Source organism: Micropterus dolomieu, linkage group LG11, assembly GCF_021292245.1.
Source record: "Micropterus dolomieu isolate WLL.071019.BEF.003 ecotype Adirondacks linkage group LG11, ASM2129224v1, whole genome shotgun sequence".
Classification (NCBI taxonomy): domain Eukaryota; kingdom Metazoa; phylum Chordata; class Actinopteri; order Centrarchiformes; family Centrarchidae; genus Micropterus; species Micropterus dolomieu.
The window spans coordinates 562,819-579,287 of record NC_060160.1 but is presented as its reverse complement, the minus strand read 5'-3'; the positions used below and the strand labels follow the sequence as shown (position 1 = coordinate 579,287).

Here is a 16,469-nt window from a genome sequence, read left to right as displayed (position 1 = left end):
TCTCCAGCAGCCAGCAGGGGGCGACTTAAACCTGCGTCCTCTCTAGCAGCCAGCAGGGGGCGACTTAAACCTGCGTCCTCTCTAGCAGCCAGCAGGGGGCGACTTAAACCTGCGTCCTCTCCAGCAGCCAGCAGGGGGCGCCTTAAACCTGCGTCCTCTCCAGCAGCCAGCAGGGGGCGACTTAAACCTGCGTCCTCTCTAACAACCAGCAGGGGGCGACTTAAACCTGCATCCTCTCTAACAACCAGCAGGGGGCACGACTTAAACCTGCGTCCTCTCTAGCAACCAGCAGGGGGCACGACTTAAACCTGCATTCTCTCCAGCAGCCAGCAGGGGGCACGACTTAAACCTGCGTCCTCTCTAGCAGCCAGCAGGGGGCACAACTTAAACCTGCGTCCTCTCCAGCAGCCAGCAGGGGGCGACTTAAACCTGCGTCCTCTCTAGCAGCCAGCAGGGGGCACAACTTAAACCTGCGTCCTCTCTAACAGCCAGCAGGGGGTCCCATTTAGAGGAACAGAGACCAGGAAGCAGGGGAGGCTTTAGGGCGGGGCTACAAGCTGATTGACAGGTCTCTACCATGCTTCTGCGTGGTGTCTGTGCCATAGGCTTCTTCTTCTTCTTCTTCTTCTTCGTTGGTGCAGGCTGCTACAAACAATGTTCACTGAAAGTGAGCGGATCATGTTGAGACGGAGCTGATTGATGTTGAACAGCAGCTACTTTTAGTGAAAGTACTACAGAAACGAGAGAAGGCGTCAGAGGAGACAGTGGGGGCCGTTGAACCGCTCGAGGCAGAAGAAGAAGAAAGACAAGCTGGAAATGCGACACTACCAAGCCGACCAATCACAGGTCTTGGACTGCAGCACCCACTACCAGGGGCGAGTTCAATCTCAAAACGTTTTGCACAGGTTTGCAACATTTTCGGATTGAACGACATGTTTCCTTGCAACTTTGCGCAACATTCTGCAACGGGCTTTGAGGTGTTTGCTCCCGTTGGGTGGGCGTGTCTCAGGTGTTACCCAATCAGCTGCATCAAGTTTGTAAACACAACGGTGTTAAAAAGGCAGGAATATGCAGCGCGCTTGCGTTCACAACAGGGTGATCAGGGGACCACCGTTTCCGTTGAAAAAAACGTTTTGCTACGTTTTGTCTGCGCTGAACTCGCCCCCGGTAGCACCGCTCACTCCGCGCACCTCGCTTAAGCCACGCAGAAACCCGTGATTTAAAGAAAAACTTTATTTATAACACAATATTATACTAATACAAAGGGAATTAAAGCATTAGCTTAAAGAGTGAAATTATAATATAAGTTTCTTTCTTTCTTTCTTTTTCTTTTTTCCACAAGCTAAATGTCAAACTGATCGGGAAAGTATAACAAGCGATTCAAACACAGCCTACGTAGTGCAATTTTAATTATTTCTTCATGTCAATAGTACCATTGACAAAAAATATAAATATTAACTTCCATTAATACTACATGAACATTTTTAAACTTAAACTCTGATCTTGACACCAGCATGTGTCAACAGTTCCACTGCATGTTGGCACAGTGAACAGGCACAAATTTTTATTTTATTTTACCTTTATTTAACCAGAAAGAAAACTCTTTGAGATTAAAAATCTCTTTTCCAAGAGCGTCCTGGCCAAGAAAAGCAGCAGCACAATTAACAAGGTTGCAGACAATAAAACATATAACAATTTATGATGGGAATAAATTGTGAGTTACAAGGTCATAAAATATCAAAATTTCATATATATTTACCACAAGTGATAAACAACAAGTGGAAAACCAAAGACTATAACACAACCAGCATGACTGGTGCATCTGTTTATCGAGGATGTCCACAAATGTTGCATATAAAATGAATAAAACAAAAGAAAACACCACAATATAATAAAATAAGATATAAATAGTTGTTTTATGCTTCTTAGTCCAAAGTTTTGTTTCTATTAACATTAATAACATTATTTTTAAAGATTATATGATTCTGTTAACATTAAACAGCTGAAATTAATAACATGTATTTTTTTCTTAAATAATTGTACTCATTTGTCCAATAACCTGCTGCTTCTGCTGCCCTTCTCTCCTGGTCCGACCTTTTATTATTTACTCAGTCCAGTAAATATTGTGAGCATCTTCAATTGAATTGAAGCAGAAACACACAGCTCTGTTTCATGTGACTGCACTGTTGTTTTGAGTGTTTAAGTATGTGTCAGCATTTGGTCATAATTCTCTTTATAGCACAAAACACTATAATATTAAAATAACTGCAACAATATTTCTGTTCACGATAAAAGTATAACACCAGCCCCTGTTGGCCTACACTGATTTGCTTATTTTAGATGAACACGTTTTGATAGCGGTAGCTATTTTGACTGCAGACACATGCCAAGACCCATCCGTTCAGACTGCTTTCAATGTTCTGCATAATGCAAATCAGTCACTGCTCCCAACTCCTTTTCTAACTGTGCAATCCACACAGTGGGTAAAGTAATAGTCACCTGTTCTGCCTTCATGTGCAGCCTTTAATGTGTTGGTAAACGTGCTTTGTGTGTCTTGGTTTTTCCTTCACATGTAAAAAAGCTACTGTATATCAGAGGCCTGTGGTGTAATCACGGATTTTCCTTTATGTATTTTTCCCCCCTCATTATTGTTTTGCCGGGTAGGTTTTAAAAGGAGAATGGGAAGTGACGTTTGGGAGGAACTCTGGAGTCAACAGGTGGAGCGGTCGGCGTGTAGTGGTCTCTGTGTAATGTTTGCCAGACGAACTCAACAAAGGAACTCTTTTTGGTGGATTACATGTTGGGATTTACCTGGATTACTGCATCATCCCATCGGCTAAACAGACTGTGGACTGCGGCTCGCCGAGCTTCACCTGCATCTAGTTCAATCCGGACAATTGAAGTTGTTTGAATGAACACCGGATCTGCTGGGACATTGTGGATTTGTACATTGTGTGGTAGATAATGGTGATAAGGTTTGCAATGTTTGTTTGATGTGTCGGAGCGCGAATATCTGTCCTGCCCGACGTGGTATAAACCTCATATCTCTAAATACACGTTGTTAAACCCATTAGATGGACTTTTTTTGGTTAATGTGCAATTGTTTAAGTGCATACAGGTGCAGTTTGGTTGCTTATCTGGTTTATGTAGGGGTTGTTTAACGAAAGAAGGAAGTTATCAGATCCGCCTGTTACCTTATATTTTGCCTGATGAACTTTCCCCTTGCTGTTTTAGTGTAAGGTGAATTGTTAGACTTTTACAGTACTATTTACTACTAGTGAAGTGGATGTGTCTTTTGTAAAAGTGGATATTTAGGATATTTACAGAATAATTGATACAAGTATACAGATTTTATTGCACGTGGGTTCATTTTTACAGATTTTATAGTTTTGTATTCCTCTAGCTATAGTCTAGTTCCCACAGTTGTCAGTTTTCATATTAAATTCAGCTGAATGCACTAAATTAAGGGAAATTCTAGTGTGTTGTTTTCTTTTTGGGAGAAAGACAGGAAGTGGTGGCTTAAGCTCTATTTTGACAGAATAAACCAATATTGCATGTAAAGATGAATTAATAGTTTTCACGTTACAATGTTGACTAATTAATTAAATAGTAATCAAAATTGATTCTACTTGAAGTCACGAATGATTTTTTTTGTGCGTGTTTCCTGTCCTGAGAGTGGAGCCTGCCCCGGAAGCGACTCCACTGTGGAGGTTTGCAGCTAAATCCCTCTCAGCCCATCTGCCCCCTGTCTAGAAAGTTATTTATTGTGTGTCTACTTCTTATTTCTTGGAATTACAGCTTAATGCATTTTAATTGAAGCATTCAGTTTTTAAAAAATGCATACTGTTCCTGAAGTCAATGAATAATTGTTTTAAATATTTGTGATCTTAATTTTGACTAAAATAATCTGGATTATGATTTTTGACATAATCGAGCAGCCCCACTTTACACAGAGAAATGAGAACAATACAAGCAACAATATTGCATTAAGCAGTTTATTGATTGTATTCACTTGACAAAAGCAGAAAGAAGAAAATGATGATCAAACAAACCCTGAACAAGTTAGGGTTCGAAGAGAAAGTGTAGCTATGTTCTATCTAATCGAATTAATTCAGATGTGACAAAAGCTTAAAGGCTACCCAGTTTTACTTCCTGCCAAAGCTGCACAGTTCAGATTGTTCTTAGGCCCTAAACTTTCCACGACATAGACAACTTCACAATCTTCCAGACCTTTAATTTGACCCTTAGAATTAGTTATCCTGAACATCTCATAGGGGGGGATGAGCACTTCTTCCTCTTTAGGAAAATACGAATAGTGTTTCAAAAAAGCACCAAAACAGGTCTTAATTTTAAAGCAGGTCTTGTTACCGAAGTTTGTCAAGTCTTTTCTTTTAGAGCTGGACGTAAAGGACCCAAACCGAAATATTTGGTTGACTTTACCAATAAACTTAACATTGGTTCGTCTGTAAGTAATGCGACAGTGGACATTGCAATTCAAGACCTTTATAGCAGATGTAAGCAGGAAATGTAAAGAGTGGAACTTAAATGAGGAGCTAATCTGGCTCCTTCCTGTCCGGACGGCATCATTAAACTGCTGGTACACGTCATTATCTGTATATAAACAAATTGCTAGCATATGATCTTTGGTTAGAAGCATTTCTTCTCTGTTTGCTAGTTTTTTTTTACTGCATTCTTCTGCCTTCGTCCAGGCTGCTGAAAATGTGCTCATTTCTTTCTTTAGGTATTTGGTCTTGACTCTGTTTTCCATTTCTTTTTCGCAGCCGTGGTACATGTCGTCAACTGATGTGTCAACCATGCTCAATGGGATGTCCTAGCACAACAAAGAAAAGATGGAGAAAGGTCATTAAATAGTCAATTAAAACTGTTCTTTATTATTTAGTGTCTGCATAAAAACCTGGCCTTGATGAGAGCAGGTTTTTCATTACGCATGTTTTCAAGTAACACTGCAGCTAAAATATTAGAGCCAACACTTGTCACTGTAATTAACAGCTGACCGGTATACCCATGCAACAAATTCTATATGTAATATGCAGGTTCTGTGCTCGTAACTGGTGGACCACATGTAGTGGATCTATCACAACAGAATAAACACTTTAATGTTGTTTATGCTCATGTGCTCAATTTCTAAATGAAGAACATTTATTGCTAAACTTTATCTGATGATGTGTTTTTGCTTGAAAATTATGTGTGAGCAGCTTCTTCAAAGTATTTCTGTAAGCACCCATTTTATTATTTGGGACATTTTTGGGATGTCCATCGATTTTCACATACTCCACTCACCGTCATGGAGACCACAGGCAGCATCCAGCAAAGGAGCAAACACAGTGGAGCAAAAACCGCCATGTTTCTATTGATCGCTGCTGTCCGAGAAACTGAAACACCTGAATCAAAGCACATACACAAAACCAAAACAACAATGAACAGCGTCACACTGTGTACTAGTGACACACAAATTAAAACTTTGGCATGATAAATCACTGCATGAAAAGTGGGATTTTTGTCCCTGTAAACTACCTTGAATCCCACTAATCTCCGGCAGTTGTCGGTCGTTTTTGGCGCTGCACGTTCGCGTTCGTCCCGACTCTACTTACCATCTGAAAAGCAGCAGCAGTGGCAGCAGCCCGACCTAGCTTCTCAGTCATTAGGTGAAACAAATGACATCATCAATCAGTGTTCATCTCACATCTCCACGCCGGTGAAGAAAGATCAGAGATGGCTGGGAACTTAAGAAGGCCATATTCCCGCGCCAGGTTCTTGTCAGTTTTCACAGAGGAGCAACAGAAAGCATCCTGACTGGAAACATCACTAACATGGGACTGGAGGGCAATCTGCTCCATAGATCATTGGTGCCCATCTCATCTTTGAGTCAGAGTTTAAAAGTGTCACGGCCTGCAGATGTATCATTGACCAACAATGAATCTAATCCAATAAATGTCACCCGCTTCCCTCTCGATCGACGTCGGGCAGAACTCGCACTAGCAGCAAGATCTGGTTTACTGTACCGGATGTTCCTGCCTGAGGGGGAAAAATGTGTGCTATAAATAAATAGCGTAGCCACTGTACAAAAACATAAAATAAAACACCACGGTAAAGTTTGATACTTCCACACAATGGCATCCACACCGTGTAAATCCGGAGACCAAAAAGGACGTGACCACCTCGTTATCAGGCGAGCAGTCTGTGAAAACAAAAGTACAGTCAAATAACAAGCAAAATAACTTTTTAGTTTTATACAGTACAATGCATTCCTATTCTGTAAATCTTACCCTTGCTCAGCATCATGGCGCTTGCAATTTCCCTCAGAGTTGTGCAGGAGACGGGCCGCTTCCTGTGAAATAAGGCAAGACAAAAGTCACTTTTGTGAACAAACCTGCTTTTAGCTTATTAGTGACCAAGTCTTACCACAATTTTTGGTTTGTTTGCCCGTCTTTTCTTCTTGTTCTTCCACACTGGAGCAGTTGTTGGATTGAAGAACAGCCATCTCTCCTCCCTGGCCACATTGTGCCTGAGTTTAAAATCAGCGTTATGTAAAACAAGACTCATCAACTTACTTTAATTCCAGTGCGCAGCCTGCCCTCCAACACACACACCTGGAACTCAACTCGTATATCTCCCCTCTAAATTAAACAGAAAATTAACTCAAACCTTCAAAAGTCAACATGAAACATAAAAACTAAATAATCAGCAGAAATACAACTTAAAAAGCTATTAGAAAAATAAATCTATGAAATTAAACATTAACTTAGATAAGCAAATAAATTAAAATTCACATACAGGGCAACATGTTTCATTACTTTGTTACACAAAAATAGAAATTCACAGTTCAGTTCTTGTATTTTGATGCACTAAAATCTTCTTAGAAAGCATCTGTAATTCCTTGTAGCAACCACGGCTAAATATAGCAGCTCATCCACAGTGAACCGAGAAGATAACATTAACACAACACACAGAAACATCTCCATAGCTGTAGTTTTAACAGACACACAGACATTTCAACAGACACAGACATGAGCTGTGTGCTAAGATGGCTACCTTATATAAGAGTAGGGCTGCACGATTTGGAGAAAAAGTGGTAAATCTGCATCTGTCCACTGCACAGACTCCTCCCACAACCTGGAGGAGGAACTAGTAAACACGAGTGTATTAATTGTGTATTATTTGGTGTGGGAGACCTGGGTTCCCATTGTAACCCATCCACCAATGTGTCCCTGAGCAAGACTCTTAACCCCTCGTTGCTGCAGAGGCGTGCGACCTCTGATATGTATAGCAATTGTAAGTCGCTTTGGATAAAAGCGTCAGTAAATGAATAAATGTAATAATTTCATATAGTAGCATAATATTACAACACTAGTTGATTAATATATCCAGTTACAGCAGTTTCATTTCTGTGGGTTGTTTTTTAAAATGTAATCCATCTCAACAATTGGTCTTTAATTTGGTAATGCTGAGTATTAACTTGTCAATAATCATATTATCACATATAGTGTTCAACATTGTAAAGTTAGTTGGAACACTTTTTTTTAACGTCCCGCCCCATCCAGGTTATCATTAGTCGGTTGACGTGAGGAGAGACTGACAAGTTGTTCGTATAATGGCGTATAACGTATAATGGCCAGCGAGCCAAAGCCAAACCTTCCTGATCTTCTCCCAGTTTTCTTCTGTCTTACTGCTTCAGCTGCTGCCGACGTCTCTCCGTCTCTGTCACAGAGCGACCGCCGTTTCTCTCGGTGCTCCGGTGGCGCGTCCGACTATGTTTTGAACAATTAGCGCCGGGGCAGGGAGGGGGGGTTACGTTAGGTTGTTGTCTTAAACGTTACTTGCATACAGCTCATGAATCATTTTTCTCATTGCAATTGTGCAGCCCTGGTGAACTGATTAACTTCCGTTAGCGAACTCAAATCACAGGTCGGATAATACATCCAACAGAAGACGGCACTTTGGTCACATTCAAGTTACACTTAATAACTTTATTAAACTTTTATATATGGAGCTGCAACTTACCTCGTGCCCGCAGTAAATGACCGGACATGGTAAGGGACCTACGTCATCACGCTGACCACGTTGCCCCCCCCACAATTTAACTCGCCTTCAATCCCAGACAAATTAAGCAAAAACAGCATTTATACATTCAAAAGCTTGCTGGGTTGAGGAAGGGTAAAATAAACTCTTACTTTTTTAGTCTGGAGGTCTCCTTCTTTTTCTTCTTCTGCTTCTTCTTCTTGACTATTATTAGCTAGCTAGATTGGCAAACAACGAATTGTGCACTATTGCCACCGTCTGGTAAGGAGTGTGGATCCAAGGATCAGTCTTTATTTTATTCATACATAACTGGTTGAGAGAGTATGATGCTTAAACACAGGAAAGCACCGTTGGGCATGTAAGAGTTTGCAGCAGTGAGGTAATACTTTACTCTATTTACTTTACTGAGATTTCTTACTCTTGATGTAGCACTTTGCACTTTGCACTTTACTGAGCATTCTTCTAGAATCTGAAGGCCGGCTGAGCGAGATCAAACAACCGGGTGTGTGTCCCACCCGCTGAAGCCTATCACTGAAGCGTCAGCGTCAGCATCGGCTCCTTGTGTTTAGACTTTGGTCTGCCAAATGACTGGATGTAAAATGTAAATGCTCAGTCTTCGTTATTAATTAGTTAATTATTAAACCAAAGTGTACTTTTATCATTCTGAGGTTTTGAACCAGTGTAACATAACATACTCTGTTTCTTCTTGCTGTTTAGTCCAGTGTGTCCAAGTCTCTGCTGTTCCATCCTGCACGTCACATTTCTCCAACTATCCTCTGCACTCTGTAAAAACACCACCAATTACTTTGCCACCTTTCATTCTCTGTTTAGTAAAGCTCTCGATTTCTGTTTTACTGAAGCCAAGACACAAAGAGATAAAAAGGTGGCTTACCTAATCTGTCTTTGCATAGCTCACAGCATTTTCATTTACACGTGAAAGCCTCCCCTAGACCTAGGGGACGGCGGGGGGTCATGGGGGCAACACTGACAAACAAAATCCACGTCAATTACCGGCAATTCCTGACAATTTCCAGTGCTGGCCAAAACTTCCTGTAAGTAGCCGTTTACCTGAACTTAGACGACAATTTAACGTGCCATTAACTGCCAAAAAGCCCACTTTTGATGCAGTGAATGCTGAAATTATTTCATAAAATTTGTATCAAGTGAATTTGAAAGCTCAACTCACCAGTTTTGAGGATGAGAAGATGTTCCGCACTAAGTGAACCCCTCAGGTCAAAGGTTTTTATCAGACGACCGGTCCTTAGCATGTGTTCAGGACTAGATACCTTGCCTTCATGGCCAGAAGGGTCACCTCCTCGTACACGCGCACAATTTGCACATTCAAAGCATGTGGGCTGACTGCAACACACTTATTCACGAGGCTGCATGCACACATCTGAGTTGGGGTTTATCTGATTAGTCATGGAACCGTTTAGTCAGAGCCCAACGAACAGACTAAAAACCAAAACCAAGTAACAGAATCACCAATGCACAAGTGAGCAGTGATAAATCAGACATACATACTGACTTACAGAATTCTGAAAGTCATTTCAGTACATTATTATTATTCCAAATGCTCACAGCATGAAGCAGGAGGAAAAGAACACAGTAGCCCAATTCCAGATCTGCGTAGTGTGTGGTAGTAATATTATCTCAATAAAAATGAATGAAGTTTCAGTGTGCTCTAAGCTGTGTCAGAGAGGTCTTCATGTACTGGGTCATGTAGGGTCTGGAATCAAAGGCCTAGTTCCAAATTAAAACATTGAACTTTACAACTACATAATATTTATTTTAACAAACTGGGCCACCCGGGGTTTTTTCCTTAATTATGGTCCAGAACCCCCCCCCCCTCCACAGCTCTGAGCTGCGGGAGTCACTTTTTTATTTCTCATTTGACAATTTTTATTTATACTTTTAAAAATATATAAAAACAGACAAAGGAACAGTTTCTCCAAAATTATTTTATATTCTAACTGGATTTTGATCATTTAACTGGATCTCTCACGCTAAATTTAAGTTAAGATCAGCAATACGCCTGGAAAGTTAAATTCATAGTAGGTTGGAATATATTAGCTACTAGCACATAGAGCATTTCAGTTACTCTTAGTGTGAAGAGTAACCACGTTCACCACGTGAATTATGTCACAGACAAATTAAAGCACTTATCAACACAATCAGCCATAATAACAATCTGAGTGAAAATGAAAGTGACTGAACTATCTGGTCACTGGAATAAGTGACCAGATGCAAAACAGTGGGAAGCTGAGCCGATGAAAATCTGCTCAATTTGTATTTTATTGTTTTGCAGCATGCAAATATGATTCTGATCAGCATATTCCACAACAACACTTTCTCTGAGTGAAAGAACAGTAAGGAAAGACCAGTTCAAAGGAACTAAGCCCACACTTTGACCTCTCCAGCAAAGCACTGGCCTCCGGCAACGGAACGTTTTCTTATGTCCAGCACTCGCTTCTTTAAATGATTGCAAACAATTAAAATTTTCCAAAAAGTATCAAAGAACAGTTTAATAAAATGTGGGAGCCGCTATCATGCTTCCTTTTCTGACACTTGATGACAGGAGCATGTGGCGTGAAAAGGAGGTGAGATTATTTGCTTTAGTAATCTTATTTAAAATGACATGAACTGAATATAAATGTTGGTGTGTGTGAAGGTGTAGAGAAGCCTTTCGTCAGGTTTTATGGAGTTTTCTTTTTAATCTGCATGTTCAGAAATTCAGATGTTCTTTTTGTTGCCTCGGGGGAACAAGGTGCTTCTTTTCAAAGTGTTTTTGCAGACAATGTGTTTGGAAATGATCACATATTATCACATGTATTAGTGCACAGTATAAGCTCTAAATATAGTTATATTCTATTTTTTATTCAATTGTACTTCTTTTAACACATTTTCACAGACAAATGGAAATCAGACTGTTCTATGGAAGTCAAAAGCAGGATCTCAGATCCCATCTGACAGTGAGGAGGAGAGGACTGGAAGAAAAAGTTTGAGCAAAAGTGAAAAAATAAGCCTTGAATATCTTTCTGTTTCCATCATTAATAAATCATTTAATTTAATCTGTTGATTGTGGTCCTTGCTAGTGAAAGAATAGAATGAAATACAGCCTAGGCTGAAAGGAGACCGATTATTCTGCTTTTCCAGTCCTAGATTGTAGCTCTGTGACTCCTGTATGGCAGCTATGCATGATTCAAAGTTCAGGCCTTCATGCAGCCTCTGTCTGTGGATGTGTCACAGTGGGGAGTTGCCCTGAGATGAGATCTACCAGCAGCAGCAGGAGGAGGAAAGACTGAAGGAGTTCACACCTTCTAAACTCAGGAATATGATTATTTTACTGACATATTAGTGACTTTGTTGTTGGAAAACCTGTTGCTGCTCTAAAAACTAAGTTTAGTTTTAATAAATTAAATTATTTTTGAAAATAATACACTTTTTAAAAGGCAATTTTTTTCAGTAATGAAAAAGAACTGATGAGAGTATCGATAAAGAGCTGAACCAATAAGGTGTATTAATAAGAGTATATCAATAAAATTATACCCATCCCAACCAACGAGCAACCTTCTGGTTTACGGACTGAAGCCAGGCCAGAAATGCCTAAAATCACAATTCATGGTCAAAGGTTGAAGCTTAGCAGGGCTGTAACTAGGGCCATGCTCTGAGTTGGGTGAAGTAATATTAGTTATGGGGAAAAATGTGAGCTTCAGATTCAAGCCCTTTTTTGTTATTGTGTAGCAGATTACTTTTATTAACAGTCGGAGGGGACGACAAACAAAATTACTCAAGCAAAATATTTGAAGGGGACACAAATAATCCAGCCTAAATTGTACATGTACGTGTACACAGAGGAGAGCATTGCTGCTGTTATTATTGGAACACATGCCGTGATGTAACTAAATAACTTTTTGTACTTTTCTCTGTCTTTTTATCTGGCCAACAACACAAAGGTTGATAGGTTCACCATCGCTGATATTATCCTAATGATCTGGCATCCTCCACACATGGTATTTCAGGTTTCGTCTGGGACAGAGGACGTCTCTTACATATTCACCTGCAGCTCATCTGCCATTTAACATCAAACTGAGCAAAACCCAACCCAGCAAACACATTAGCCCAAGATCAGTTCACACAGGCTTGTTTCACTTGAGGGATTTTAGAGGCAGGCAGTGGTTTACTGGATTTCACAAGATAGAAGCTGAAGTCAGGTCAGTGAAAGTCCAACAAAAAGAAATGTGTGCAACAGAAAATGTATTGTCTCTGTCTCCCAGCTCTCGTCTTAGTTTTCCTCTCCTGTTGTCTTCTTCAGTAGGCTAGTGGTGCAACGACCGGTCATTCCTCATGTCCCCGGCTAACTGGTGGTCTTGCTTTGATATAGCTGTGTGAGAGAGAGAGGGGGAGAAAAATAGAGAGATGTTCCTCACTCCTGATTATCGAACTATTTGCTAATCAAAACGTATCTCTACCAATGTAGAGCAACACCTCACACAATACGTGGAAATATAAGTAAAGCAGTAGCTGTAAGCAAAACAATACTGACTTAAAAAGGTTGTGTTGATGAACACAAAGATCTTTGTGTAACACTGAGATATTGAAATTCACATCTGGATACATTCACTGCACGCACGACAGCCGTTCTGTGCCAGTTACGTTTAATAAAATACGATGGAGGTAATATAGGCTACTATCAGACTATGAGGCAAATTGACGAGATAAAAACTCTGTGAGCTCCTCCATTTTAATAAACCCACAAAACATTTGACTATGTACCTGGGAGCCTATAACGTTATCAAAAACCTCCTGTTTAACCTTCAGCGGACAGTTAAAAATGAAAATACTCTGAGCAGCGAAGATGACAAACACAACAGAGGCAACGATCGCGTTTAAAGAAAACACAAACCTAAAGTTAAGACCACAGCTTCCACCCCAACGCAGAGAGAGAGAGAGAGAGAGAGAGAGAGAGAGAGAGAGAGAGATAACGATGTTAACGACAAGTTATTTAATATAGGCCATGAACAGAGCTCATCACCCCCCCATTATAGACATTATCTGACATTTGAAGTTCCTCAGTTAAAGTAAACAGTTATCAACAATTCTTTTAACATTTCATCCCTCTACAACTCACTGTTGTCTATTATATTATAATGATAATTATAGGTTGATTATATTTCATCTCCGTCTGGGAAAACCAAATGAAATTAAATGATAGAGTTGGAGGAAACATGTAAACAGATAGGAAGGCTGTGAAAGATAAAGATTGCCGAACGCAGAGTTTACACTAAATGATTCAGAGCTGCCAGAGACAGACAGATGTTCACTGTGAACAGGTAGAACGGGTCTGCAGGTCAGGTGTCCTTAGGCTGAACCCCAGATTGCTTTATTTAGATGACTGATTTTTTTAAAGTGTACAGGTGAAAGGCTGAAGTCAGGTCAATGAAAGTCCCAGTTCTGCACTGGGCGAATGTGTTTCCAGTTTGTGGAGTAAGATGTCAAACTCTTTATTCTGGGCTTCAACGGAGAGGTGGATCTGTCTCAGCCATCCAGTAGCTGGTTTTGTACCTTTTCCAGGATCATTCCTGCTCTGTGTCCTTCTACCATGGAGCCTAGATATGGGCTGTTGGTTATACGTCTGCTTCTCAGGTTAAATCATACATAGTTTCCGTAGGCTGCAATTTTCCTGGCTCTCCTTTTCACACTCGTGTACTGTTACGTCCTCATGTGGCTCAAGCCCAGAAGAAGGAGAGGAGGAACAATTTAAAATGAAAACCGGCCTTAAAGAAACAAGGAAGAGCTTATGTGCAAGCAAATTAAGGAAATTTATTTCATTTAAAGTTAAATACTCACAAACAACACTGGTGCACAACTAAAAACTACTCTCTTAAAAAAGAGAAAGTGGTTTAAATGAGGTTACTTAGCAGACGACCTACTGAACTGAACACACACGCAGCTTCACTGAAGAACAAACACCCTTCCTCCACAGAGCGAGTACATCATGAGCACACACCCCAACACATGCAGCACTGCAAACAGTTCCCAAACTGCAGTCCGACCCGCTGGCCACCCGCTGGTCCACCGTCTCCACACGCTGACTGGCCCTCGGACACTCCTGTCCAGGCTTTAGACTCCACCCTGATTGCAGACGAAAGGAAAGTGACCGGACCTGGATGTAGATACTAGAAGATGTTTCGGCTGTTATCAGGGAGACGTCTTCAGTTCAGAGTCTATTTAACCTGTGGGGTCGTCAGCAAGTGATGAATTGTTGTTATTAATTGTATTCATCATTCCATTAAGTTCAGTGTTCATCATTTAAAGTATTATTTTAGAGGGTAGAAGTTAGGATCACAGTGTCAAAACTCTAAAGCTCTTGTCACCAGTTAAAGAGTTATTTTATAGTGTAAAGTTAATCTCTGAGAGCGTGCGGTCCTCTCTGTGTCTAGCTGCCAGTAACAGTAGCACATGTGTGCTCTGGGAGCAGAATGAGACAGAAAGGCTTCATCAAAAACCCCAGCAGAGGAAAATGTCCCGTCTATAACAAACAGCAAAGAGACACCAGCTTATTCCACAAAGTCAGAGTTTTGGTTAAAATAGCGTGATCAGCAGAGGGCATGCCGGACTCAGAGAGGAGGAGCAGCAAGTAGCAAGTTAGACATCAGGCAAGAAACAGTCATCAGTGATTACCCTTAATCAATATTAATAATCATTTTAATCAGTTTTATTATCTTTAATCAGTTACTTTAATCAATAACTAATCATTCTTATATCATCATTTTTAACCATTTTATTAGTATTAATCATTAATCATATGTGCTTCGGTTTTTACTTCTAAGTCATGGACACAGAAACAAGCTCACTGTTAGATTCTTGAGTGGGAGGAATGACTGCAGGAAGAGGCTGCAGGTGTTTCGCCTTGTCCAGCTGTCATCTACTGTAGATTATGACCACAGGAGAGGCTGCAGGTGTGTAAGATCTGCCGACACTGTGACAGTGCATGCTTTGTTCTACTGTTATGTTGTGATTAATATTAATATTAAGACTACATGCTTAATTACTGATTAAGAGGTTTGGGCCTCTGGTTATTATAGCCAGTGTGAACTTTGAGTGAACCTGCTGAAGGAATTCTTGCTTTGCAAAAACACGACAGACAGATAATAAGCAGAAAGCAGAACATCAAGAATGCTGTAAGAAACCAAGCATTAATGAAAAATGCAACTTTACTTATGTTATTATATTATTATTATTAATTGCTTAAAAAATACAATTGTGTGTCAAATTAAGCACAGTAACCTTTAAAAAAGACGGTGAGACTGAAGTTAAAATGTAAATGATGAACTTCTTATCCAGTAGTATAAAGATGTAGAAAGTCAACAATACAGTAATAAATGACAGCTGGAGAACAGAGGAGAAGAAGTTCATCATGAGGAGAGGAGGGCAAACCAGCCCAGAAGAGATGTATATAAGGCTGCAGACCGTAGGAGGGACTTCATCCTCCGGCCTGCTGGATGTTGGACGGGTTTATCTGTCCTGTTTTGGAATAAACTCTTTTTGCACCGACTCTTGACCGTCTCCAGAGAAGTTCTTGTCTGCAAGTTTTTTGACTGTTGTGGGGATTTAATAGAGTATTTTTTGACCAAGTTTTATTAAGTTGGTGAAGGTGGGGACCAGGCTTCACTGGCCCAGCCTGGTCGTACATCTGACCCGACACAAGGTGATGGACACCTCTTAGTTTGAAAATCTTCAACCACGTCCAACTGCCTTTGATTTTAACCTTCCTTGGATAACTATGACCTGCATGACAGAGAATCTTCACAGACAGTTACTGTTGTTCTGAGATGTGCACTTTAGTTGCATTAGTGTGTTTTGGATGTGGGAAATTTAAATAAACTAATACTGGGTGTTCAAAGGAAGCTCACACCTTTTAGCACATTTTCCCAGATGACGTTCTAGAGTGAAAAGCCACCTAATGACTTTCTCTTTCAGGTTTCAAGAGAATCATTGGAGTGAAGAATGTGGAACTACAGAGCGTCTGTGAAACTGATGGCAGTAAATGTGTTGTGGGGACAGCCCAGCTGACGGTGAGTGTCCTGGTTTTACTTTTTTTTCTCACTTTATTTCACCCATTGTTTTGCTCTGCCTGCCTCCCTGTGTTCTCCTCTTCTCTCCCTCGGCTCCTGAGCCCAGCCAACTACCTACACCTGCACCTCATCAGCCACCTCGTCAGCCTGCCACACCTGCCAGTAATCAACCTCATCCCAGCCTGTATTTCAACCCCGGTTCTCCACTCCATCCTCGCTTGATCGTCGTTGCTCCTTACCCGGTGCCACCTCTACGTCCAGGCTCTCATGTTCCTTGTTTTTTCTCATCGTCCCTGCATTTTGTCGCTCCAGTCTCTAACCCTGTCTTTCTGTCTGTTTTCCCTCCCAGGT

General features: G+C 40.7%; 1 protein-coding gene across 1 annotated transcript; it reads right to left on the bottom strand.

The window, feature by feature from the left end:
• Positions 1–4,135: 4,135 nt before the first annotated feature.
• On the bottom strand, positions 4,136–5,371 carry LOC123979352 (erythroblast NAD(P)(+)--arginine ADP-ribosyltransferase-like). Its single transcript, XM_046063256.1, has 2 exons — positions 5,302–5,371; positions 4,136–4,831 (listed from the first exon to the last, which is right to left on the bottom strand). The coding sequence occupies exons 1-2, from the start codon at positions 5,362–5,364 to the stop codon at positions 4,136–4,138; spliced, it is 759 nt and encodes a 252-aa protein (XP_045919212.1). The 5' UTR covers positions 5,365–5,371.
• Positions 5,372–16,469: the final 11,098 nt, after the last annotated feature.

Coding starts and splice junctions, on each gene's coding strand:
- LOC123979352 (XM_046063256.1), bottom strand. CDS start 5,364: ATGGCGGTTTTTGCTCCACTGTGTTTGCTCCTTTGCTGGATGCTGCCT. Junction 4,832..5,301: donor TGCCTGTGGTCTCCATGACG/GTGAGTGGAGTA, acceptor TTGTTGTGCTAG/GACATCCCATTGAGCATGGT.